The 25707-nt window shown below is 36.2% G+C and overlaps 1 protein-coding gene and 1 long non-coding RNA gene across 10 annotated transcripts in view; one reads left to right on the top strand and one right to left on the bottom strand.

Moving 5' to 3' along the window:
• Positions 1–801, bottom strand: part of LOC115520475 — a 221750-nt gene extending 220949 nt beyond the window's left edge. For both annotated transcript variants that reach the window (XR_003970801.1, XR_003970800.1), the window contains exon 1: positions 200–801. This is a non-coding gene — a long non-coding RNA (uncharacterized LOC115520475). The remainder of the gene's footprint in view (positions 1–199) is intronic.
• Positions 802–1116: 315 nt separating this feature from the next.
• Positions 1117–25707, top strand: part of ORC4 (origin recognition complex subunit 4) — an 83087-nt gene continuing 58496 nt past the window's right edge. For 3 of the 8 annotated variants that reach the window (XM_030324861.1, XM_030324859.1, XM_030324855.1), the window contains exons 1-2: positions 1145–1224; positions 2554–2725. In XM_030324861.1, the coding sequence (XP_030180721.1) occupies positions 2723–2725 (3 nt within the window). In that variant the 5' untranslated portion in view covers positions 1145–1224; positions 2554–2722. The other 5 variants (XM_030324858.2, XM_030324854.2, XM_030324857.1 and 2 more) reach the window with 5 other exon arrangements.

Genomic DNA, 25707 nt, shown 5'->3' with positions numbered 1-25707 from the left:
TGCCCTTCCTCCTCTGACAGGATGGGCACCCACCTCACACACCCCTCCCCACTCCAACCCCTCCTTCACTCCCCCCCCCCCCAGCACCACCCCCTCCTCACCCCGGAGCTCCACTGCGTATGTGGTTTGGTGCTACTGTTGCCCCGGAGTTAAAGTCAGAGCCAGAGGAAGGCAATGAAGCCCCCACAGACACACTTACCTTTCCTGCCCCCCACTTTTGAGTGCCTTCCCTGGAGCTGTGGAGGATGACACAAAGGGTAATAAAGGGGGGGGAGTGGAGGAGGAGGAGGCGAAGGAGGAGGAGAGCTGGGGAAGTGGCTGCTCCTGGGTGTAGTGAGATGTCTCCAGCCAGGGCCAAGCAGCAGCAGCAGTAGCAGCAGCAGCAGCAGCAGAGAAGGGTCTGTGTTGCTAAGAGGCTTTTGGTCTCTTTCTCTCCTCCTCTCACGGCCAAAGAGGAGGAGGGTGGAGGGGGCTCGGGAGGGAGGCTAGTGGAGGGGTGAGGGGGTAGGAGTCGTGGATGGGGGTTTTCGAAGAAGAAGAAACTCCTTCTTCTTCTCTCTCAGGCTCAATCCCCCTCTCAGGTCTCAGGGCTGGAGGGTGGGGGAAGGAACTCAGCCGCCTTCCCCCCACCCCCCTCAATTCAAGGTTGAAGTGGGGTAAAATTAGTGTCCTGTCCCTTTAAAAATAGAAATAAAAGGTGCCCCCCCTCTGCCACTGCCTCTCTCTTCATCATCAGCTGCTGCTGCTGCTGGGGTCTCTCTGCTGGGGGGGGGAGGGGGGGTTCGGGTAGAAGAGACGGGAGGCACTCACTGCGCATGTCTCTCTCTGACGGGAGGCTGGTTGGTTGAAGGCAAGAGGAGGGGGAGGGGAGGAAATGATCTGGTTTCCCAGAAGGCTCCGAGGCACTTGCGACCCGGAAGACATTGTAGCAGGGGGTAGAGGGGCGGGGGCGGGGAGTAGGAGGAAGTCGCTACTCTTTAACAACCCCCTGACCCCTCCTACCTCCTAAGGGAAAGTGGAGGAACGGAAGTGGGCGTGGACGGAGACTAATGTAGGTCACGTGTTTGGGCGGGAGTGGGGCGGGGTGGGAGACGCGCTGCGTGCGCGGGGAATGCCGGGAGTATTGGTGTACCGTTGGCAGTGGCAGGTGAAGCTGAGCTGACTACGCGGCCAGGGGCCCTTGTGAAGCGGTTCCTGTGGTGGCTAGATTGCTGCTCTGCCGTGGTAAGGGCGTCTTTTCTGTGAGAGGTAATATGGGCTAGGCTGGCCTCGAAACGAAGGCCTAAGGTCGCCAGTGGTGAAAGGCGAATCGAAAAGAATGAGGACGGAAGGTTGTGGAGACTCAGAATGCGGGAAGGGGGCAGGCTTGTCTAGGCCAGGCAGGCCAGAAATCTGGAAGGCCACTTCTGTCTCGTGGCTTTCCTGTGAGGCTGCCTACAAATCTTTGAAGCTTGTAGGGATTCCTCATGAAACTAGGTCTCTGGCTGGGTGTTGACTACACCCGATGGTGGTTGTAAGGAATGTGATGATACTGCTGTCAGAGAGAAATGGAATCTTTGGAGCCTATGCAGATGACTGTTGACTGCTTCAGAGCAGGGGAAGAGAGAAGCGCCATGTGTGAATTTTGACAACTCTGGCATTAGATGCATTGCTTGTATTAGGTATTATGACCATTATTCCTTACTTCGCTACCCTCCTTGGAATTCTGGAGTGGTTTTTGGGGAGGGAACAAGCTTGGGAAGTCTTGAATGGAATTTCCTCTTTATAGCTTGGCGTTGTTGCTGCAACAAAACGCTTATGCTTGCTCTCAGAAAGCGATATGGGATTGTGTAGTCCTCGATATGGAGGAATGTTACGGTTGATGGAGAAGAGACATCACAAATTTTTCCTTTTCTATGGTGTAGATAAGAGGTTTTTAAATGAATATTTTGCTTTAAGTTTTTTTGGTTACTAGTCTCGGATTTAGATCCTTTGGTTTCTCAATTAAATGCTACCTATTTTTGCTGGAAAGGTTTCCCTCATAAGATAATTCAGACTATTAAAGGATTCGTGTATTTACATCAGTAAGGCTTTTTTTCAGTAAAGTCACACCATTTTTCACATCATTTCATAAATCTTAACTAGAACCATTTCAATCTTTAATTTCTTTTGTAAAAGTACTTTGAAAGATTATCATTCTGTATAGTTTCTTTTAAGGCCAGTAATCTAAAATTCCTCATGTTTGTTCCTCATACAGGTTTTTAATTCTGTAATAATTATTCTTTAGGATACACTATCAATTAAAGTTGTTACTTGTTTTCTGCATTTTACTTACGCTTTGGCAATTAACCCTATTTATGCATCATTGCCTAGTACTTAACTGCTTTCTTCGTGTGCAGTAATCTTGTCGAGTGGAATCAAAACTGGAGTCCTGTGCCTTAAAATGTTTATATTGTAACCAAATATATATCATTTTATAAAAGAAAAAAAGTCACAGCAAAGTAATATAAGTGCTTTAGGTAACAAATTTTAATTTCTTACGTTAAAATACTAACTATGCAAAAAAATGCACAGATCATAGGTATACAATACGATGAGTAATTATTAAGTGAACACTGAGTGATCACTACCACAGTCAAGAACTAGAACGTTCCTAGTACTGGAGACCTACTCCTCCCCCCATCAATTCCTGAATATTCCTCCTGCCTCACCACTACAGGAGGTTAACAGCAACCGGATTTTTATGGTAATTATTTTCTACATTTATTTCAAGTATTTTTTAACCACCAGTGTTGGCATTACTACCCGATTCAGATGAATTTTATCTGTATTTTACCTGTATGTAAAAAGAGTTAAACGTTATGTGTTATTTTCCTCACGTGTCACCAATATTTAACCCAATTAGTACATTTAGCTATTGTTCATGTTTTTTTTCATTTTATATAGTAATGTCTATAGTGTGATGTAGTCTTTTTCTGAATAAACCACAATTAATGTAACTCATCTAATATTAATAGGCATTTGGATTGTGTCCAGTTTTTAGCAGTTACGAGCAATGCTACTGTGAATGTTCTTGTGCATGTATTTTTCCACGCATAGCCTGCATTTTTGTAGAATGGAGATTATGCCAAACTTTTCCAAAATAGATCAATTTAAACTCCCACCAGCAGTATATGGTAGATGCTTTTTTTCTACAGTCTCACTAACAGTTGATGTCTTTTGTTGATGCCAACATGATGAGTGTGGCTTTATGTTTTTATAGTTCCCTGGTTATTAATGACTTTGAGCAATTTGTAAAATAGTTGTAGGCTGTTTGGATTTCTTATTTGAATTGTCACAATGTTTCTATTGGGTAGTCTGTGTTTTACTTAAATATTTGACTAGTATCGCAAATATCTTCTCTATGATTGGAGCATTTCTCGCTTCCTGGATGATTTTTATCTTCATTTCATTCCTTACTGGTTTATATACTAATTCCTATTGTTTTAAATTTATTTGTAACTTTAACTCGAAGAAGTTCTATACTTGTGCTACCCAATACTGTAGCCAGCTTGTGGCTGGCTATGAACCACTTGAAATCTGGCTAAAAGTGTTACTGAGGAACTGAATTTTTAGTTTTATGAAGTGTTAATTTAAATTTGAAAATTGATACTTGATTCAGTTGTTGAAAAATGCTTAAGTATGTTTGGAACAACTTGGGTATGTAAATGAATTTTCTCAACTGTTTTTGCATCTCTGAATTCTCTTTGAGGATCTTTTTCCTTTTGCTTTTAGTACACTGTTTAGAATCTTTTTTTTCTTTTTTTTTAATTTGTATTTTGAGAGTCAGAGACAGAGGGTGAACTGGGGGGTGGGAGTGGGGGCAGCAAGAGCTACAGAGACGCAGAATCCTACGCAGGCTCCAGGCTTGGGGCTGTCAGCACAGAGCACGACACAGGGCTCGAACTCACGGACCACGACATCATGACCTGAGCCAAAGTCTGACGCTTAACCCACTGAACCATCCAGAGCCCCTAGAATATTTTTAATTCAGGTGTACTGATGGCCAATTACCTTAATTTTTTTGCTTACCTTCCAAGTGTCTTTTTTTCACCTTCAATCTTGAAGAAAGTTTTGGGTCTTTCAAATTACAGGATTGTGGTGGTTTTTCAGAATCTTGAAGATAATGTTCCATTGTGGGTTTTTGTTTTTGCTTTTTTTTTTTTTTTTTTGATTGTTGATTTTGAGAAGTCACCTGTCAGTCTAATACTGGCTGATTTGGAAGAAATCTTTAAAGAATGTTTCTTTGTCTTAAGTTTTCTTCTATTTCTTTATGGCATTTTGTGTAGAATTTTTTTTTTCCTGTTTTGAATTAATTGAAATTCTTGAATCTGTGGGTCAGTGTCTTTTTAAGAAGTAAATCACCTATATCTATTCTTACTGTTTCTAGCTACTTACTAAAAATTACTGTGGCTTTTATTGGCACAGTATTCATAATTGTTGTTTGTGACCAGTAATTCCAATTTCTTAATTTGTAATGGGTCTGTTTTTGCTGGTTTATGATTTTTCTTGGTTTCATGGTTTTTCATGTGTGCCTGTGTGCCAGTTGTTGGATTTGAAAAATTATAAGAATATGTGAGTCCTAGGATAATGGTATCTTTTTCAAGAAGCCATGTTTTCCTAGGAAAGGTAACAGGCACACTACCAGTCCCAAGTCGCTTAGTTCATATTCAGGACTTCAGAGTAATTCTGTTTTACACTTAACTTTAAGTAGGACTTAAGTCATGAGTTCTACAAGTTCCATTTTACTTCCAGTTCTTCCTAATCCAAATGATGTTCCTTAAGATCTCAACTTTAATTTGAGTGATGATTTATTTGCATCTGGGTTTGGTCAGTCTTGTGCTTCGATTTTTTTCTTCATAGCCCAGCAGAGCTTTCTTCTTGTTTCTCAGTCTTTTCTTCTGGATAAGTACAAGTCTTCAGGAAAAAGTGACTGACTATGGTGTTTATTTTTCTGATTTATCCTCCTGTATTTTGGCATGTAATTTCATACTGCTTTGTTTCTTTGGTTTTTATTGTGAAGGTTTTTTGTTGGTTTTAATAGGATTGATCTGATCTGCCATTACCATATATGGAACCCTTATCCTCTTTTCTTTTCTTTTTAATTTTTGAGATTTGATTTCAAGATCTTTCTACTTCCAGCCAAAATTGTGTGTTTTAACTTGTCATACATTAGTTTAAAATTTTTCAATCAAATTGGCCTCTACAGCATAAGATGCCAAGGTAATTAAAATTTAGAAAATATTTTCAAATATATTTTTTTAAGTATTAAGTTTCAAATGTAAACGAACATGCACTTGAAATATTAACTATTTGTACATGGCTTATTAAAAAAAAAAAAAAAAAAGCTTAATTTATTTATCACAGGTTCAATTCTCCAGAATGTGGCCCACCAGAATTGCATCATGGTGGGTTGAAATGGTTGGGCCTTTATCTCCACACCTTGCTAGGCCCCAGGGAGGATGTGATGTTGGAAAAAGTGACTGTTAAAGCCTTTACTTCCCCCCTCGCTAGGGGCAAAAACTTTTAAAGCTTTTTTTTTTTGGCTAATTCTTTTGATATTTAACTCTGTATTTACAAATAACATCTTATATGCTGCCACTTGATTTTTCCATGTTAGGCATTATCCGTTGACTTCCACGGTGAGCGATGTAAATTTGGTTTTTTTCCCACAAATACCCAAGCCCTGCGCCCCCCATCATTTCACTGATATCTTAGTTTTTGGTAAATAACCATCCTATGTCTGTGTAGTTCCTCAATATTTATCATTAATTCAGCCCCGAACAATCTGCTTGCTTATTGTCAGCACATCTGCATAGGTTCAGAAGTATCAATTTTTTATTTTTTATTTTTTTTAAATCAGTTTAACTATCGCTGAGAAATTTCTCCTAAAACATTCTGATCTCCAGTTTAGGCTGGCTCCTTGATGTGGTTACCCCTCATGCAACCTCTCTCTATTCTGTGATAGATCCTGTATCCCATGTAATTCTTCGTTTTATGTTAATTTTTGCATCTCTGAGTTTTCTTTGAGGATCTGTTTTCTTTTGCTTAAGTACATGCTTCAGAATTTCTTTAACGTAGGTTATCATCATTAAAAGATTAATGGTTATCCATTAAGGTTAATGATTATCCTCATATTATTTGGTCACAATCTCCAGTAGCTATCTGAGAGGCGAATGGTCTGAGGCGTTATGTTCTGTATGTAAATATCTTTAGATTACCCTAATTTAGTTTGGATGTAGGATTTTAAGTTGGAAATGTTTTTCCTCAGAATTGCAAAGGAATTCTTAGTGTCTGATATAAAATCTGAAGCCATTCTTATTTTCAACACTTTGCATTTCACTCTTTTCTTCTTTATGGAAGCTTCTGCACCCTATTTTTGTTTGAAGCTTAAAGAATGTTCTTTGTTGTTCCCAGTGTTCTGAAATGTCACAGTGTTTGTTGTGAGGTGACTTTGCTGTGCATTTCATGGGTTCTTTCTGTCTGGCAACTTGTTTTCCTTACCTCTGAGAAAGTTTCTGATACTTGTCCTGTAATATCCTTACCTCTATTTTTGGTTCTGAAGCTGCAATTAGATATTACACTCTTAGAGCTGTTTGTTTTCTCCCATTTTTAAAATCATCTTCCAGTCTTGCTTTACAGTTTTTTGGAAACTTGCTTGATTTTTTAAACATTTGAGACTTTAATTTTTGTTGTTATATTTTTAATTTCCAATACCTTTTTTGATCTCTGCATTTTTAAAATGGCATCCTGATATTTTTTCTCTTTATGGATTTAATTGAAGTTTTGAATGTTTAATTGAGTTAAGCATTTAATTTAATTTTTTGAAGTTTATTTCTCCCTACTTACTCGGTTTTCTCTAAGTTATTCTTTCTGTTAGGATGTTTCAGAGGCTTTCATCTTAGAAGTTTTCCTCAGCTGTCTTGTGATTCTTGGTTGTGTGTTCAAATTTATGTAAAGGGCATCAGGAAGCTATTTCAGGCTGTGAATTTGGCTGAGGCTTGCTAGTTATTAATGGTTCTCACTGGAAGGATTTGTGTGGAGCATATTTGTGGGGGGATCACCGACATCAACTTTTTATTCATTTGAAAGCCTTTTCTCTTGGGCTAATAAGAACCCAATGAGTAGAATTTTCTAATCTTTTGCCTCTAATCTTTTGCCTTTTCCTGTCAGTGGTTCTCAGCTGTGACAATATGACTCCCAGAAGACATTTGGCAATGTCCAGAGACATATTTGATTATCAAGAGTTGCAATTGAAAACTGGTGGATAGATGCTGCAGATGCTGTTGAACTTTCTATAATGCATAAGACAGCCACTCACAGCAAAGCATTAGTTCGAAATGTCATTAGTGCCTATTATGAGAAACCCTGTTCACAGAAGGCATAAGCCTGATTGCCAGGGATTTGAGAACCAGCTGAAAACAGCACAAGAATCACAACATTTGATTTTTTTTTATATGATATCCTCGCCTTCTTGTTGTGTCTGGTATCTCCCAATGTAAAGTCCTTTTCTTACTCTCTGTAGAATCTCTTGTCTTCTGATGGAGTGGGATAGAGGCTTCCATTTTAATTTTAACTGTTTTAGGAATGTAGATTTTTGAGAGATGGCTTTGTAAATGAATTCTATTGTAAATTAAAATACTGATTATTAAGTGACCTTGTTACGTGTTTATTTGAACCGGATTGGCCGATGAGACTGTGTTTTATGAAGTGCTTAAATGAGAAAATAAGATGCAAGTTGAAGATTATAAACTAGGAAATGGGTGAAGTCTGGAACTGACAATTGTTCCTCATCCTTCTATTTCAGTTTTATTACCCCATTTCACTCCAGATTTTTCCCAGGTGCTTATTTTCAAAGAAGCATCTTTTGGGGTTGCTAGTTTTTCCTGATTTCTTCTTCCCCTTAATAGTATATTCTTTTCCCAATGTCCCTTCTCATCCCAATGTCCCTTAAAAACACAATAAAATCTTAGATATTTTACTTCTTCCTTGAATAATGAGACAGATTAGTATGAAGTTTTGACCAAAAGATTGAGATCAGATTTGACAAGATTAAAGGTCTAAGTATGTTAGCTTTTCTTTTGGTGTGCCTACACATTCTCACTTTCTCGCATCTTGCCACCATTGTAAAAATAGACATTTTTTAATATAGATGACCCAGAAATGTCACCTTATATTGTTTTCTTAAAGTAATCACTTCTAGGTTTGTGTATGTTTTAGTCAACTTACTTTACAATGCGTAAAAAGCAATGTATTTTCTCTAAAAGCTGTGTTGTAGCTAATAACTATTAGACTTCTGTCCAATGTGTTATATATAGCATCATCCTGATGCAATGTCTGATGGGTATCATGTATTAAACTTAGGTTGAAACGAATTTTACATGTGTAACATGTTTAGAAGCTAAAATAAAATGTTTATTGTCCTAGCACTGAAAACTTTATATAGTCAAATTATATATTACTTGATTTAAATGTGCAACATGATTTTTTAAAATTCAAAAAAGGTAATACATTCAGTGTAAAAGTGGTGAGAAAAAATGAAAATAATCTGTTATTCCTGCACCTGGAAACAATTCTAAAATGTTGATTTATGTAATTTTAGTCCTTTTAATCTGTTTCTATGGATTTATTAACAGCCAGATCATAAAGTTTTGCCGTGTACTTTTATTTTTAAGAAAATGTTTATTTTGAGAGAGAGAGGACATGGGAGGGGCAGAGAGAATGGGAGAGAGAACCCCAAGTAGTCTCCATACTGTCAGTGTAGAGCCTGACCTGGAGCTTGAACTCCCAAACCATGAGATTATGACCTGAGCTGAAATCAAGAGCCACCCCAGTGCCCCTTGTGTACTTTTAAAAGAAATAATATGTAACTAATATCTTTCCAGTATATTACATACTGTTACAAAATAGTACTGTGTATATTTGCTTTATATTGTAGAAATAACCTGCCAGCCTCTGGGAGTTATGTTCCTAAATAGTGCCATGATCAGTATTGACAAGAACAAACTATAACAATTTTTCTTATTTTTGTATATAAATATTCTTACTTTTTGCGTTTGTTAATTTTTGAGAGAGAGTGTGTGTGGGAGGCAGGGAAGGGGCAGGGAGAGAGGGAGACAGAGGATCTGAAGCGGGCTCTGTGATGACAGCAGGGAGGCCAATGCAGGTCTTGAACTCAGGAACTGAAATACCATGACCTGAGCTGAATGAAGTCAGGTGCTCAATCGACCGAGCCACCCAGGCGCACCAGATAAATTAGTTTTAAAGTATTTTTACTCGTGTGTGTGTGTAAGTATGTGTTTTTCATGTTTTATTTTTGAGAGAGAGAGAGAGATTGAGAGAGAGAGCACCTGCCCGTAAGCAGGGGAGGAGCAGAGAGAGAGGGAGACAGAATTAGAAGCAGGCTCCAGGCTGAGTTGTCAGCACAGAGCCTACACAGGGCTGGAACTCATGATCCCTGAGATCATGACCTGAGCTCAACCAAGTGAGCCATCCAGGCGCCCCTAAAGCATTTTTAAAGTAGCTAATATTTCCTATGAATTACCATTATTGTTTTGCAAACATTTCTGTACGGTCATATTTTGCTAAAACAGATTTTGTCTATATGTTTTACTTTACAGAAATTTTTACTTCATTTTATAATCTATTAGTAACTTGAAACTATGTTTTTGGTACTTACATTTCATTTTCACAAATCTTCTGTAAGTTTGTGTTTTCATCTCTGTTTTTCACAAATTATCATTAAAAAGAGTAAAGCAGTTTTGAGTGTGTATTTTTGCATGTTTTTTGGGGTCACCATAGTTGTCCACATGGAGGAGTAAGAATTGTGACTTTTGATCATTTCTTCCTTTCTTTTGGATTTTTTTTAATAAACTTTTTTAGAGCAGTTTAAGGGTTTAGAGAAAAATTAACTTGAGAGTACAACAATTTTCCATATATTCCTACTGGCCTAGGTCCCCTAGCATTAACCCAGTTTACCTTATTATTAGCTTCTTGCCTAGAGTGGTATGTTTGTTACCATTGATGGACCAGTATTGATACATTAGTATTAAGAAAAATTCATAGTTTAGATTAAGGTTTACTCTGTGAGTTGTACATTACACGTTTTGAGAAATGTATTATGACATATATCCACTGTGACAGTATCACAGGAAAATCATTTAGCTGTCCTAAAAGTCTTCTGTGCTCCACCCATTTTCCCTTCTCTTGAATTCTTGGCAACCATGATCTTTCTGAGTATCTCCATAGGTTAGCCTTTTCCATCCATAGAGCTGGAATGATACAGTGTGTATCCTTTTTCAAATTGTCCTTTGCTCCTAGCAATATGTGTCTAACTTTCCTTCATTTCTTCTCATGTCTTGATAGCTCATTTCTTCTTAGCAGCAAATAATATTTCATCTTATGGATGTATCACAGTTTGTTGATCCATTTACCTATTAAAGGATATCTTTGTTGTTTCCACTTTTTCGTAGTTATGAATAAAATTGTTACAAACAATCTGGTGCAGGTTTTGTATGGACGTAAGTCTTTAACTCATTTGGATAAATACCAACATGTCTGATTTCCAGATTGTGTGGTAAGAGTATGCTTCATTTTGTAAGAAACTGCCAAACTCTTCCAAAGTAGATGTACCATTTTACATTCTAGTCTGCAGTGAATCAGTTCTTATTATTGTATGTCCTCACCAGCATTTGATGTCATCATTTTTTGGGTTTAGACATTCTATCAGGTATAGAGCAGAAATATCATTGTTTTAATATGCAATTTTCTAGTGACATATAATACTGAGCATCTTTTCATATGCTTATCACCTATATATTTTATTTGGTTAGGTGTCCAGATCTTTTGTCCATTTTTTTAACTGGGTTGCTTTTTTTCCATTTTATTGTTTAAATGTTCTTGTATGTTTTGTATACTAGTCTTTTATCAAATCTGTGTTTTGCAAGTATTTTTTTCTCAGTCTGTGGCTTGTCTTCATTCTCTTAACAGTGTCTTTTATAGAGCAAAAGTTTTTAATTTAAAATTCAGTTTATCAATTTTTTCTTTTCTAGATTGTGCTTTTGGTGTTGTACCTAAAAATTCATTGCCAGACACAAAGTCACACAGATTTTTTTCTGTGTTCCTTTTTAGAAGTTCTACAGTTTTGTGTTTAATGTATAGGTGTATGTTACATTTAATGTTTGTGAGGTTTAAGTGCTCTGTCAACTCAGTTTTTTACCTGTGGATGTCCAGTTCCATTACCTTTAGACTTTTATCTTTTGAATTATCTTCTCTTCTTTGTCAAAAATATTTTTGTGAGTCTATATCTGGGTTTCTATTTTGTTCTATTTATTTATTTATTTTTCTATTTTTTCACCATTACTACACTCTGCAGTTGACCCTTGAACAACACAAGTTTTAGGGTTGCAACTGCCTGTACAGTTTAAAATGAGTGTGTAACTTTTAGTTCCTCCCAAAACTTCACTACTAATAGCCTACTGTTGACTGGAAGTCTTAATTACTGATAACATAAACAGTTGATAATACCTGTTTTGTATGTTATATGTGATATATGCTATATTCTTAAAATAACCTAGAAAAAAGAAAATGTTAAGAAAATCATAAGAGAAAATACACTTACAGTATTGTACTATATTTATTAAAAGAAAAAAAAATGTGTGTGTATAAGTGGATCCAAGCAGTTTATCCCTTGTTGCTCAAGGGTCAATTGTATATGTTACTTTAGCTTTATAGTAAGTCTTGTAGTAGAGTAGTTTCTGACCTCCAACTTTGTTCTCTTGCAATATCATATTGGCTCTTCTGTGTCTTTTTCCTTTCCACGTAAACTTTAAAATCAGTTTATATCTACAGAATAACTTTAGAATTTTGATTGGGATTTCATTGAATCTATAGATTAAGATTGAAAGAACTGACATAATAACAATACTGAGTCTTCTTATCCATGTAAATGGAATATCTGTTCATGTATTTAGGTCCACTTTGATTTTTTTTAATCAGATTTTTTTAGTTTTCCTCATGTAGAAAGTAGTTGACATTGGTATATTAACCTTGTATCCTACAACTTTGCTTCAGTAGTTTATTAATTCCAATAGTGTGTGTGTATTCTTTGGGATTTTCTCCATTCATGATCTTACCATCTACAAAGAGATGATTTTATTTCTTCCTCCCTATCTGTATACATTTTATTTCCTTTTCTTGTCTTACTGCATTAGCTAAGTGTTCAAGTATCATTTTTTTTTTTTTAATTTTTTTTTTTTTCAAATTTTATTTATTTTTGGGACAGAGAGAGACAGAGCATGAACGGGGGAGGGGCAGAGAGAGAGGGAGACACAGAATCGGAGACAGGCTCCAGGCTCTGAGCCATCAGCCCAGAGCCCGACGCGGGGCTCGAACTCACGGACCGCGAGATCGTGACCTGGCTGAAGTCGGACGCTTAACCGACTGCGCCACCCAGGCGCCCCTCAAGTATCATTTTGAATACCAGTGGTGATCCTTCTTGATCTGAGTGTGAAATCATGTAATTTCTCACTATTAAAAATGGTGTTAGCTGTAGATATATTTTTTTAGATGTTTTTAGCATTAAAGAAATTCCCTTCTAGTCCTGATGTATTTTTGAATTGGTATTGGATTTTCTGAAATGCTTTTTCTATATCTCTTCATAAAATCATATTTTTCTTCTTTTATTCTATTGTTGTTATGGATTAATCATTTGTTTTAGGAATGGTGAATGAGTCTGGCATAGTTAGAATGAATCCCACTTATTTTTATGTATTGTGTGATTTAGTTCACTACTACTTTGTTGAGAATTTTTGCATCTGTATTCATGAGAGATATTGGTATGTAGTTTTCCTTTCTTGTAATGTCATTGTCTGGTTTTCATATTAAGGTAATGCTTACCTCATACAATTAGTTAGAATGTATTCATTCACCTTTATTTCCTGGAAGAGACTTATCATTAGTAGGGAATTACTATCATTTGTTCCTTAAATGTTTGGTGGAGTTTACCAGTGAACCTATCTGGGCCTGATGGTTTCTGTTTTGGAAGGTTATTTATTGACTCGATTTCTTTAATACATATAAACATATTCAGATTATTTTTCTTGCATACATTTTGTTAGATTGTGCCTTTCAAAGAAATGGTCCATTTCATCTAGGGATCAAATTTGTGGGCAGAGATGTTGTTCATAATTTTGCCTTATTACCATTTTAATGTTTAAAGGATCAGTGCTGATGGCTGATTTTTGCTGTTTCCTCTTGATTCATTCTTAGAAATTCCATCTCTGCTTACAATGCTTGTTTGTAATTGCATGATACCTGCTTTTTCCATTAGAGCCCTTAACATGTTAGTTGTAGTTGTTTTATACTGCCAGTCTGCTAATTCCAAAATCTTAGTCACATCTGAGCCTCGTTTTGTCTTTTCAGGCTATGTCTTTTTTCCTTTTAGTGTGCCTTGTAACATTTTTTTTTTTTTTCAACGCTTATTTATTTTGGGGACAGAGAGAGACAGAGCATGAACGGGGGAGGGGCAGAGAGAGAGAGGGAGACACAGAATCGGAAACAGGCTCCAGGCTCTGAGCCATCAGCCCAGAGCCCGACGCGGGGCTCGAACTCCCGGACCGCGAGATCGTGACCTGGCTGAAGTCGGACGCTTAACCGACTGCGCCACCCAGGCGCCCCTGTAACATTTTGTTGAAAGCCAGAAATGATGTACTGTCTATAAAGAACTGAGGTAGGTAAGTCTTTAGTGTGAGATTTTTATGTTTATTCAGCTTAAAATTAGGTTGTGTTTATTGTTTGCTGCACCCTTAGGTGTCAGAAACTAAAATTTCTTCTTGTGTTCTTGCTTTTGTCTCCAGCTGTTTTCTTTGGAATTCCCTAGAGATTTCATAAACAAGGTCTGAGAGTTCTTTCACTTGTAAACCCCTACTTTAATACAGGAGCCCTGTTAATGTGGTGGGAAGATGTTGAGGGAGGAGAAGCATCATATATTCCTGTAATTAGGTCTCAGTTTTGTGTGTAAGAGAGCCTATGCCCCTGAACATAGTACCTATACAGGTACTTCTCAGATTCCCCCACCCTCAACAAGTAACACACACATTACCCCTTTAGGGGAGTCATGAAGGGAAGAAGGGGCTAGAGTTGGGTATTTCCCTTCCCGAAGAGAGCTGGACTCTGGTAAAATAATTTGCTTTGCAGGCAAGCCTTGTTAAAGAGGACAGAATGCTCTAGATATATTTCAGTGTGTCTACTTTTCCCGTATCCCTGTTGCAACAGGAGGAAATTTTTTCTGATCCTTGTTAGAAGATCAGAAGTGTCTAGAGAACCTGGAAGGGTACTTGGAGGTAAAACTCAGAATAAGTGTGGTGTCTTCCCTAAGACTGGCCCTCCTGGAGTTTTTAACTCTTAAGCTTTTTAACATTGAACCTCTAGCAAATTGTCAGTCACATTCTAATTTCGTATACTTTGGAACTGCCTCCAGTGCAGTCTCTGTACCTGGGCTTCTGCTCCAGTAAGCTATGATTCTCTATATCTGCCTGTGTCTAATATTGGAAGACACAGTGCCCTCTGACCTCATTCTTACAGATCTAAGAAGAGTTGTTGTTTTTCAGTTTGTTCAAGTTTTTTCTTGCTATGAAGAGAAGAGTGTCAACCTCCAAGCTCTTTACATGCTGGACAGAACCTTGATCCTTTTTGAATAAAAATTTCTGGTTTTGTTTGTTTTTACTTTAAAATCAAATTAGTGAAGACTGTAGTTGAAGTTTTTCACTGTGTGTATATAGTGATGTAGTTAATTAACTTCCTACCACTAGCTATTTAATTTTTCCTTTTTATAATCAGAATTATATTAAACATCCTTATAGCTAGGTATCTGTATATATCTGTAATTATTTTTTTTGAGTAAATTCCTGCAAGTGGAATTGCAGGATCAAAGTCTGTATTAAATTGAGCCTTCTAGTAAAGATGTGTTTGTACCATTATTTTGTGTTGCTTCAATTAACCACAGCCTTCCCAATACCTTAACTCAAACATTTTACTTTGTGTTCCAAAATAGTACCTCACTTAATCTTTTTAAATTTAGTTTTAATGGGAAAGAACTATATTTTAAAGATGAAATTCACTTTGTTCTCTTCCTCAATTTTTTTATTCAAATGTAATTAATGTACAGTTATTAGTTTCAAGTGTGTACTATGATTCAGCAGTTCTGTACCTTTCTCAGTGCTCATCAAGATAAGTGCAGTCTTAATCTCTGTTAAGACTATTTGAACCATCCTCTAACCCACCTACCCTCTGGCAACCACCAGTTTGTTCTCTGTACTTAAGAGTTTGATTTTTTGACTTTTTTTCCTTGTTTCTAAATTCCACAAATGCACGAAGTTTTATGATATTTGTCTTTCTCTGATTGACTTATTTCACTTAGCATTATACCTTCTGGGTTCATCCATATTGTTGCAAATAGCAAGTTCTCACTTTTTCTTTATGGCTGAGTGATGTCCCTTTATATGTGTGTGTTTATGTGTATTTCAATATGTATGTACATAACAATTTCTTTATGCATTCATGTATGGATGGACACTTGGATTGCTTCCATATCTTGGCTATTATAAATAATACTGCAGCAAGCATAGGGATTCATATATCTTTTTTAATTAGTGTTTTCGTAGGCTTTTGGTCATTACCTATTAGTACAATTACTGGATCCTTGGTAATTTTCATTCTTGAGGAACCTCCACACTGTTTACACAGTGGCTGCACAAGTTTGCATTCATGCCAGTAGTGTACGAGGTTCTTTTTTCTCTACCTCTTCACCAGTACTTATTGTTTCTTGTGTTTTTGATTTTAGCCATTCTGACAGGTATAAAGTGATATCTCATTGTGGTTTTAATCTGCATTTCCCTGGTGATTGGTGATACTGAGCATCTTTTCATGTGTTTGTTGGTGATTGTGTATGTCTTTGGAAAAATGTCTGTTCTAGTCCTCTGCCTACTTTTTGTTTGGATTATGTTCTTTTGGTTTGAGTTGTGTCATTTCTTTATATATTTTGGAAATTAATCGTTTATCAGATATATGTCCTTTGCAAATATCTTCTCCCATTCAGTAGGTTGTCTTTTAGTTGTGTTGATGGTTTTCTTTGCTATGCAAAAGCTTTTTGTTTTGGTGTAGTCCTGCTACTTTAATGTTGCTTTTGTTTCCCTTACCAGAGGAGACATACCTAGAAAAATGTTTCTATGGCCAACATCAAAGAAATTACTGCCTATGTTTCCATCTAGGAATTTTATTATTTCATGTCTCCCATTTAGATCTTTAATCCATTTTTAGTTTATTTTTTGAATATGGTGCAAGAAAGTGGTCTGATTTCATTCTTTTGCATGTAGCTGTCCAGTTTTCTGAGCACAATTTGTTGAGGAGATTGTCTTTTCCCCATTGTGTAGTCCTGCCGACTTTGTCATAGAGTAATTCACTATAAAAGCATGGGTTTATTTCTAGACTTCGTTTTGTTCTGTTGATCTGTTTATACTTGTGCCAGTATCATACCATTTTGATTATTACAGCTTTGTAGTATACATTGAAATCTGGGGTTATTGTATGTCCAGCTTTGTTCTTTCTCAAGATTGATTTGACTATTCAGCGTTATTTTGTGATTCCATACAAATTTTAGTATTATTTGTCCTAGTTCTGTGAGCAATCCTGTTGATGTTTTGATAGGAATTTGTATTCAATCTATAGAATTCTTTAGGTAGTATGTACACTTTAACAGTATTAATTCTTTCAGGCCATTAACATATATTTTCAATTTCTTTAGTCAGTGTTTTATGGTTTTCAGAGTACAGGTCTTTCACTTTCTTATGTTTATTCCCAGGTAATTTATTCATCCTGGTATAATTGTAAACAGGATTGTTTTCATAATTTCTCTTTTTGCTATTTCATTATTAGTGTATAGAAATGCAACAGATTTTTGTATGTTAGTTTTGTATTCTGTGACTTTCCTAAATCCATTTATCTTTTTTTTTTTTTTTTTTTTTTTCATTTATCAGTTCTAATGGTTTGGTGGAGTCTTAGGGTGTTCTATATTAATACCATGCTGTCTGCAAATAAGTGAAAGTTTTACTTCTTCCTTAACAATTTGGATTCCTTTTATTTGTTTTCCTTGTCTGATTACTGTGGCTAGGACTTCCAGTACTATGTTGAATAAAAGTGTTGACAGTAGACATCCTTGTCTTATTTCTGACCTTAGAGAAAGGGCTCTCTGTCTTTCCCCCACAGAATATGTGAGGTGTGGGTTTTTCATATATGACCTTTATTATGTTGAGATGGGTTTCATCTAAACCAGCTTTGTTGAGAGTTTTTATCATGAGTGGATGTGTTACTTTGTCAAGTGTTTTTTCTGCATTTCCTGAGATTATCCTATGGTTCATATCTTTCTCTTGTTAATGTGATGTATTATGTTGATTGATTTGATTGTAAATACTGAACCACCCTTGCATCCCTGAAATAAATCCCACCTGGTAATGGTGAATGACTTTTTAATGTGTTGTTGGATTTGGAGTGCTGTTGTTTTGTTGATATTTTTTTTGTAACTGTTTTCATCAGAGATATTGGCCTGTAGTTTTATTTATTTGTTTGTTTTCTTACTCTTGCTTGATTTCTCTAGAATTAAGTATTAGTGGTAATAGTGGATATATTCATGATTTTATTTGTAATACCGTTTACAGTGGGTTTTGATACCTATCGTATTATAATTGAAGAACCAGATTTTTCCAAGTCCAACATGGGGCTTGAACTCATAACTCTGAGATCAAGACTGAGCTGAGATCAAAAGTCAGAGGCTTAACTGACTGAGCCACCCTGGCGCCCCAATCTTTTACTTTCTAAAAGATAGCTTTTTTAATTTATTGGACTACTGGCTAATAAATATTTGATCCAGAATCTTTTATTCTGTTTATGAATTCTGTGTGAGCCTCATCTGCAATGATATTTTTTGCCTTTTGCCAAGTTTTATTAACAAAGCTTATATCAGATGCATAGAATAAAGTACGAAGGCCTATATCTTTTTTTTTCTAGATTTTGGAATTGTTTAAATCCCTATAAACTTCTTTTTTGAATATTGGTTAAAAGTTAAATTTCAAGGGTTGCCTGGGTGGCGCAGGCAGTTAAGCATCCGACTCTTGATCTTGGCCCAGGTCATGATGATTTCATGGATCATGAGTTCGAGCCCACATTAGGCTCTTCACTTCTGGTGCACAGCCTGCTGGGGATTCTCCTTCTCTCTGCCCTGCCCTTCTCTCTGCCCCATCCCGCTTGTGTGCATTCTAGCTCCTGCTCTCTCCCTCCCTCTCAAAATAAACATAAAAAGAAATTTAAATTTTAGAACTCCTTGGTGCTATAGCTATTTTTGTGCGAAGTTTTGAGCACCCTTCCCATTTCTTTTGTGATCACTGATTTTTTCATGTTTTCTGCCTTTACTTTTCTTACTATTTGTTTTGTTAATAATTATTTTGTCATTTTTCTGCCTTTATTTTACATTATGCACTTTTTCACTTAAACTTTTTTAGTTTTTTAAGTTAAATGTTACACATTTCACATTTAGTTTCTTTAATAATAAGTTTGCAAGCTTGTTTAATGCCAAGTAGTTCTGCACCCAGTTCCAACAAAAGTATTGGAGGGAGTGTTCCCCACACCACCAAGCAATTCTCAGACCCTAGCTGGGTGGCCTCCAATTCATCTCAATTCTGACATTGTTTACTTAGAGATCATATCTGATTCCACAGTTTAAGAGCTCAGTCCTATAAAACTACTCCCCCACCCCCCACTTCATATGCCAGTCACAGGTTGAAGTTGTCACCTGTTCTGACTAACCTGCTGTAGATCAGAGGTTCCAATGTTCCCCTGCTATTGAGTGGCTCACAGAATGCAGAAAGACATTTTATTTGTTAGGTTAGCAGTTTATTATAAAAGGACATAACTCAGGAGCAGCCAGGTGGATGAGATGCATAGGGCAAGGAATGTGGGAAGGGGTGTAGACTTTAATGTACTCTCTGAGCATGCCACTCTCCCTAAATCTCTCCTGTGTTCACCAACCCAGAAATTCATTGAAGTTCATACTTTTGGGATTTTTTTTTTACTTTTGGGAAGCTTCATCACACAGGCATGATCACACAGGCATGATCTATCATCATCTCCATTTTCAGTTCTCCCTTCTCAAGAGAATAGGGGTGGGGCTGAAAATTCCAAGCTTGGAATCATGGCTTCCTCTTTCTAGTGACGGGGACCTATCCACAATTCCACTAAAAGCTGCCTCATTAGAACAAAAGAGACTCCTGTCAATCAAGAAATTACAAGGGTTTCAGGAGCCCTGTGTAGGAACCAGGGTCAAAGATAAAATATTAGAACCAAAAAAATGCTCTCAGTGCTCTTAACACTGAGGAAATTACAAGGGTTTCAGGAGTATGTGCAGGAACCAGGGCCTGAGATCAATATTTTTTTATTATCTCAAAAATACCAAAAGTTTTTCTCTGGATTTTGTGGGGTTTTTTGTTTTTCTTTATGGTAGGGGAAATTTACACTATTTATGATCAATTCTCTATTAATAATTGGATTATCACTATTAGTGTTTTTTATAAATTCTTAAGTAGGAAATATTGGTTATCAGTTGCTATGTAGCACACTGTTTCACAACAGTTGCAACCAGTAGTATTTTAAAACAACAAGCATTTTTTTCACACGGTTTCTGTCAGTCATGAATTCAGGAGCAACTTAGTTGGATAGTTGTGGTTCTTCAACTCTCATGAAGTTACAATCAAGATGTTAGTTGGGGTTGCAGTCATCTGAAAGCTTTACAGGAGCTGGAGAATAGTTCACTCACATGGTTGGCAAGTTTCTACTGACTCTTGATAAGAGGCTTGGTTACTTACCTTATGGACCTGTTCATAGAGTTGCAGGACTTCATTGCATGACAGGTAGCTTCCCTCAGAGTAGGTGGTTTAAATGAAATCAAGACCTATCCTCGGAAGTCACACTCCATTATTTTCACAATATCCTCTTGGTTACACTGGCCAGCTCTATAATGTGGTAGTGGATTGGTTACAGATATGCATACTAGAAGTTAAGAACCACTGAGGGCCATTTTGGAAGCTAGTTAAAATAAAGTGGAATTACTAAATTTTCTTTTAGGTTGTAAGAAAAACCTTGCATTTTGAGTATGAGACCTTATGCATGCCTGTCTTCTGAAAAAGCTCTCACTTTACGTAGAGAATTATAGTTTTGTGCATTTGAGTTGGATAAATGGAACTGCTGAGTTCAAAATTAGAGATTGGTAGAAAATAAAGGGGGGGGAGGGGGACACCTGGGTGGCTCAGTTGGTTGACCATCCGACTCTTGATTTGGGCTCAGGTCATGATCCCAGGACCATGGGATTGTGCCCCACATCAGGTTCTGTGCTGAGCATGGAGCCTGCTTGGGATACTCTCTCCCTCTCTTCCCCTCCCTCTCCCTCCTCTTCTTCATCTCCCCCACTTTTACTTCGATGCTGTGTCTCAAAAAAAATTAAAGATTGGTAAACTCCTTTACCATTCATTTTCCTCATCTCTTTTATGGTTTTTGGCCTCTTCCTTTAGATCTTATAGTTATTCTAGGGTCCTAAGAGAACTTAGGTTTTATGGAAGTCTTTTACAAATACTGGGTTATAATATCCTCTGTTTAGTCAGTGTGCTTTATGTCTTAACAGAAGTTTTTCAGCATTCTGGTCGTCTCATCTTTTTAGCTTACCTGATGGTATAGATTTGTTCTTTTTATTGTAAACAGGAGCCTAATGGTTTGTCTCACAATTATGCAGTGTAGCCTGGCTCCAAAGGGAGAAAAGACTCCTCTTTGCTTTCGTGTGTATTTACTTCAAAAAGACCATTTTTTATTAGCAAGCATATTGCACCACAGATCTAGTGTTGGGAATTCTGTGTTTGCTTACCTGATGCCTTTTCAAGGAAATAATGTGGGTTTCATGAGCTACCTTTATCTTATTTAAGAATTAGGAAATTCATTGGTCAAATGTATTTGAACTTTTTCAGCTAGAAGAGTGAGTGCTCCCTGTAGCCAGTTAACCAGACCAGTGCTTTTGTTTATTGTTGGGAGTTTTGTTTCGATGAGAGTGGTTTTTATTTTTGTTTTCCTTATGTCACTGATTAAAGAATAGCATTTTTTTTTCCGAATAGAGAATGGTGTTTACATAAGAAGAGGTGTATAAAAAATGACACAAATATAGGAAACAGTATATTTGAACCTGTTTGTCCACAGTTGATCATCAGTTAGTCCTCTCATTGACAGCCCTTTAACCTTGGGTGGGTGGGGATGGGTTGCAGAAAAGGATAGACATGTTATTGCACCTGAGTTCTTAACCTGAATATGCCTGCAACTGGGTCTCTGAGTAAATTTGTGTCTCATTTTTTTCTTATGTAAAAATGAGGGAGTTATGTTTGATGATCTTGCTAAAAATAAGTATCACTTTTATGAAGACATTTTGGGTATTTTATTGCCTTAAAGTCATCATGATGAACAGCTATTTTCCAGTACAAGGAAAAATGTAAGTTCCTGAGAATTCTGGTTTGGAGTGTCAAAAAGATAAAGTTTTCCTCTGAATTTGTACCATGTTATATAAGAAAAAATTCTAAGCTGTCCTTTTAAAGCAAAAAAAAAAAAAAAAAAACTTTTTGGGGACTCTCTCCCTTTAAAAAAATCCAACTATTTGGAAACCTAATTACAGTATAAATGTTTAAACTTATATTTTTATCTGTCATGGCAGAGTTATCTAAGCATGCTGATGGGTGTAGGGAGTGTATATTCATTAATATTCATTAGCAGACACCATGGGAGAATATAATTTTGGGCCATAGTACTCAAATTATAGGAATTTGATCTCCCTGTGTTTCCTGGACACGTTGAAGAGTCTCATTAGAAACAACAAACTGTTCTTAAAGTTTTTAGGATAAATTGTAAGATTTTGGGTTTACATGGGGTTATTTCTAGAAATTCTCAAAATTTTTTTCCAAAGGCAGTGTTTTCAGTCTTTTTTTCTTCTAAAAATAGTTTAACATTTGTTAATTGATTCACTGAGGTTGTAGCACATCGTATTTACATTTACATAAATTTATCTGTGAACATGTCAAAGGAAAAAAACTAAATAGTGGGGAGGATTCTATTCATTATTCTTCTTAAATGAACATATGCCCTGGAGTAATTGCACTTGCAAGCAAATACAATACTGTACAATATTACACTTTATGTCTATAAAGTATACCATATACTTTTCAAAAAAAAAATCTATATACACGTGTTCTCTCCTTACTCACTGATTTTAGAAGCCAGGTCTTAAATTGACTCCTATTTTTGGTACCTTCCTCCATTCAAAACAAAATGATGTTTTTGTTGATTCAAGTCTTTGTTGTCTTTATGCTGTTTATCCACCTAAGTAAGCATATTAGCTTTGATTCACAGCCTTCATTCCTCTTTCTATTCAGCATATTTCTAGTCACATTCCATGTGCTCAGAGAAAATAGAGTATAATTGACCAGTATAACATTTAGGATAAAGTTACAAGCTAAATCAATGCCGGTAAAATGATACAATGCATTTCAAAAGCTGAAAGGATTTCTAGATTATTTGCAAATGTGTGTTGCGTCTTTCATTAGCCTATATAATTCAAGAGTGAATATATTTTAAATGTGTGCTTTAAAGAAGTTCTCTCAATATTTTCTTTTACACTAATACAAAATTGATATTTATATGGGATGTTTCATCGTTAATAATCATAAAATGTTGCAGTAACTTATAAATGCCTTTTTTACCTGAAGATTTTGTGTTATTAAACCTATGATTTTCCCAATGAGAGTATTTACTTATTTTGTTGACTGCTCATCCACCAATGTTCTTAGAAACAACTCCGTGGGCATATTCATTAATATGAAGATTCTAATAGTACTTTACAAAGTACTGTATGTATCTATGCACATAAATGTACATAGATACATATGTACATGTATGGATATGTCTCCATGTGTATATGTGGTTCCAGGCACATTGCTATGCAGTACTGAAAACTAAAAGGTAAGAGAGAGCATGGCTTTTCTGGAGAATTGTAAACCTTTCAGTCTGAATTATTTGGTCAGTTTTGAGTATTAGACATTATAGAATTTTTTCCTTCATTTTAATATCAATGAAGAGAATAGCATGTCATTATGTAATTATACTAAAGATGATTAAACTTTGAATTCATTTGAGCCTGAGTGAGTTTCTGAGTAAATTGTGTCCCCTCTATTCCCTGAGAACAAATGAAGAAGAAAAAAATTTAAGAAGTTGTCAGGAGTTACTAGTTACTTTACTGTGGATGACTTATATCTAGAAACAACAAAAAAAACAATTATTTGGGATTATTTGGGATTACTCTTCAGCTCTGGGGAACTCAAGGAAACATCTCACCAGAGGCTCTGCCTAACTTGACTTACTAAATTCACATGATATCATAGATAGCATTTCAACTTGATCTTTTAGGAAGTACTAACAATATGTTTGCTAGTCTGTAAACTTGGAATTTATACCTATTTTGTCCCTTATTTCTCCCACCTTCAACCCTTCCTTTAATTCTATTTTAATCTTTTCCTTGCTGCAAACACTCCAACTGGCAAGAGATAAGTGTGGAAACTAATTCTAGCTGGCTGGAAAACATATATTCTAACCTCAGTTTCATCTTAAAGAATAATGACAAAATGTGGAAACCGCCCACAGATTTCTTCTAAAATATTTCTTGTTTTACAATATTTGACTAGTTATCCAATCAAGGACATTTTTCTAACTGAAGAGAGGCAGAGTTCTAATGTTTTGTGCATTCTTACTGTTCTTTGAAAAATGTCAGCCATACTGAGTTAGACACTAAGCAGTAGTAGAATTTGTATTTTTACTTTTACCTAAATTAAAGATTGATAGTGGTATTATTTTCAATTTTTTTTCTTCATCGGAGTTTTTTTGTTTTGTTTTTTTTTTTTTTAAACCAGGAGTTCTCGTCACAAAGTAATACTCCTCTCTGCTGGAGCTTCGGAGTTTGTTTAAAAAAAAAAAAGTCTAGGGGCGCCTGCGTGGCGCAGTCGGTTAAGCGTCCGACTTCAGCCAGGTCACGATCTCGCGGTCCGTGAGTTCGAGCCCCGCGTCAGGCTCTGGGCTGATGGCTCAGAGCCTGGAGCCTGTTTCCGATTCTGTGTCTCCCTCTCTCTCTGCCCCTCCCCCGTTCATGCTCTGTCTCTCTCTGTCCCAAAAATAAATAAACGTTGAAAAAAAAAAATTAAAAAAAAAAAAGTCTTGTAAAAATAATGATTGTATGTTTTTCATTTTCAGTCCCATCCACCAATTTTACATAGATTTTGTAGGAGTTCTGTTAGTAAATTTCATCTTTTCTCATGTAAATTGGGTGTTTTTCCAAGCTGATTGTAAAGGTGTTTTTATATTTTTAACAAATTGATGTAAATAAAGCTCATTCTGCTCTTTATAGGTATATGTGTTAGAGTCTTCTTCCTAAGTGTCAATTGTATATTTATAAAGATTTTTATAGATAATATACATGATTTTCAGACACAAAATCAGAGATGAAAACATTTTTAAAATGCTTTCTCCATAGCACAAATTTCTTTCAAAAATCTTTCTTTCCTACCTTTATTTTTAAAGTTCTACTTATTTTTGGTTTTTCTCTTTCCTTGTCCTTGTCCTTGACCTGTCCTTCCCACCCCCCACCATAGTACTTGAATTAGTTCATCTTCCTTTAAAACGTCATAACAATGCCTTTAAGTTCATTATCCATCCAACTGGACTCACACACCTAACTCATATAGTAAAAAGCTGAATGTGAATAAACATGGTGCAATTTGTAACCCCTATCTTTTACTTACTTCCCATTCTTTCTTAGGGCTCCTAGATTGCTGTTGTGACATGACATGACATGACTAGCTAACACAGATCAAGTGGAGGTATTAATGTCAATTTATATATTAAATATTATCTAAGCTTAATTTAATTCTCATGTTTTAGATAAATATTTTAAATAGAACCCTTTAAATAAATACTTGTTTTACCTGAGAGAGGGGTTTTTTTGCACCAACTAGTTTGGAGCCTATTCATCTGCAGGGTAGGAAAGACTCTTTGTTGTGTCTTTGACCTACTTGGACAATTTTAAAACTAAGTAAATGGGACATATTCTCACCTGTTTTCTCTTGTAAATGCTTTCTTTGGTATACAGTGTTACAGTTCCTGCTCACATTACTAGTGTAGGCTCCATTAAAATTTTTTTCTCCTTGTAACTTTACTGACTCTATTCCCTTGAAAAAGAAGTGTTTGCTCCCCCCCCGTTTTTTTTTTTTTTTGTATGACCTGATATTTTCTATTTAAAAAGTGAGCATTTGAATCTAATAATTTACAATTCTAGAAATCAGAAGATATCCCTATTCTGCAAAGTTTGCTGGGGTTTTTTGTCTTTGTCTATTATTTTACTTTTTTAATTGTTGTGGTGTGTCTCTGTGCCAAAAATCAGCTTGAGGTATAAAATTACGATTTCTCAGGTCCCTGTGAGCCTTCACCTTTCCCTGGGTATGTATCATGACTTTCTAATTTCCCTCATTTATACAGTTTCTTTTTAATGTCCTAGTCTGTAATCTCTGGCTT

This window comes from Lynx canadensis, chromosome C1 (assembly GCF_007474595.2).
Source record: "Lynx canadensis isolate LIC74 chromosome C1, mLynCan4.pri.v2, whole genome shotgun sequence".
Lineage (NCBI taxonomy): Eukaryota > Metazoa > Chordata > Mammalia > Carnivora > Felidae > Lynx > Lynx canadensis.
This window is presented reverse-complemented; position numbering and strand designations above follow the sequence as displayed.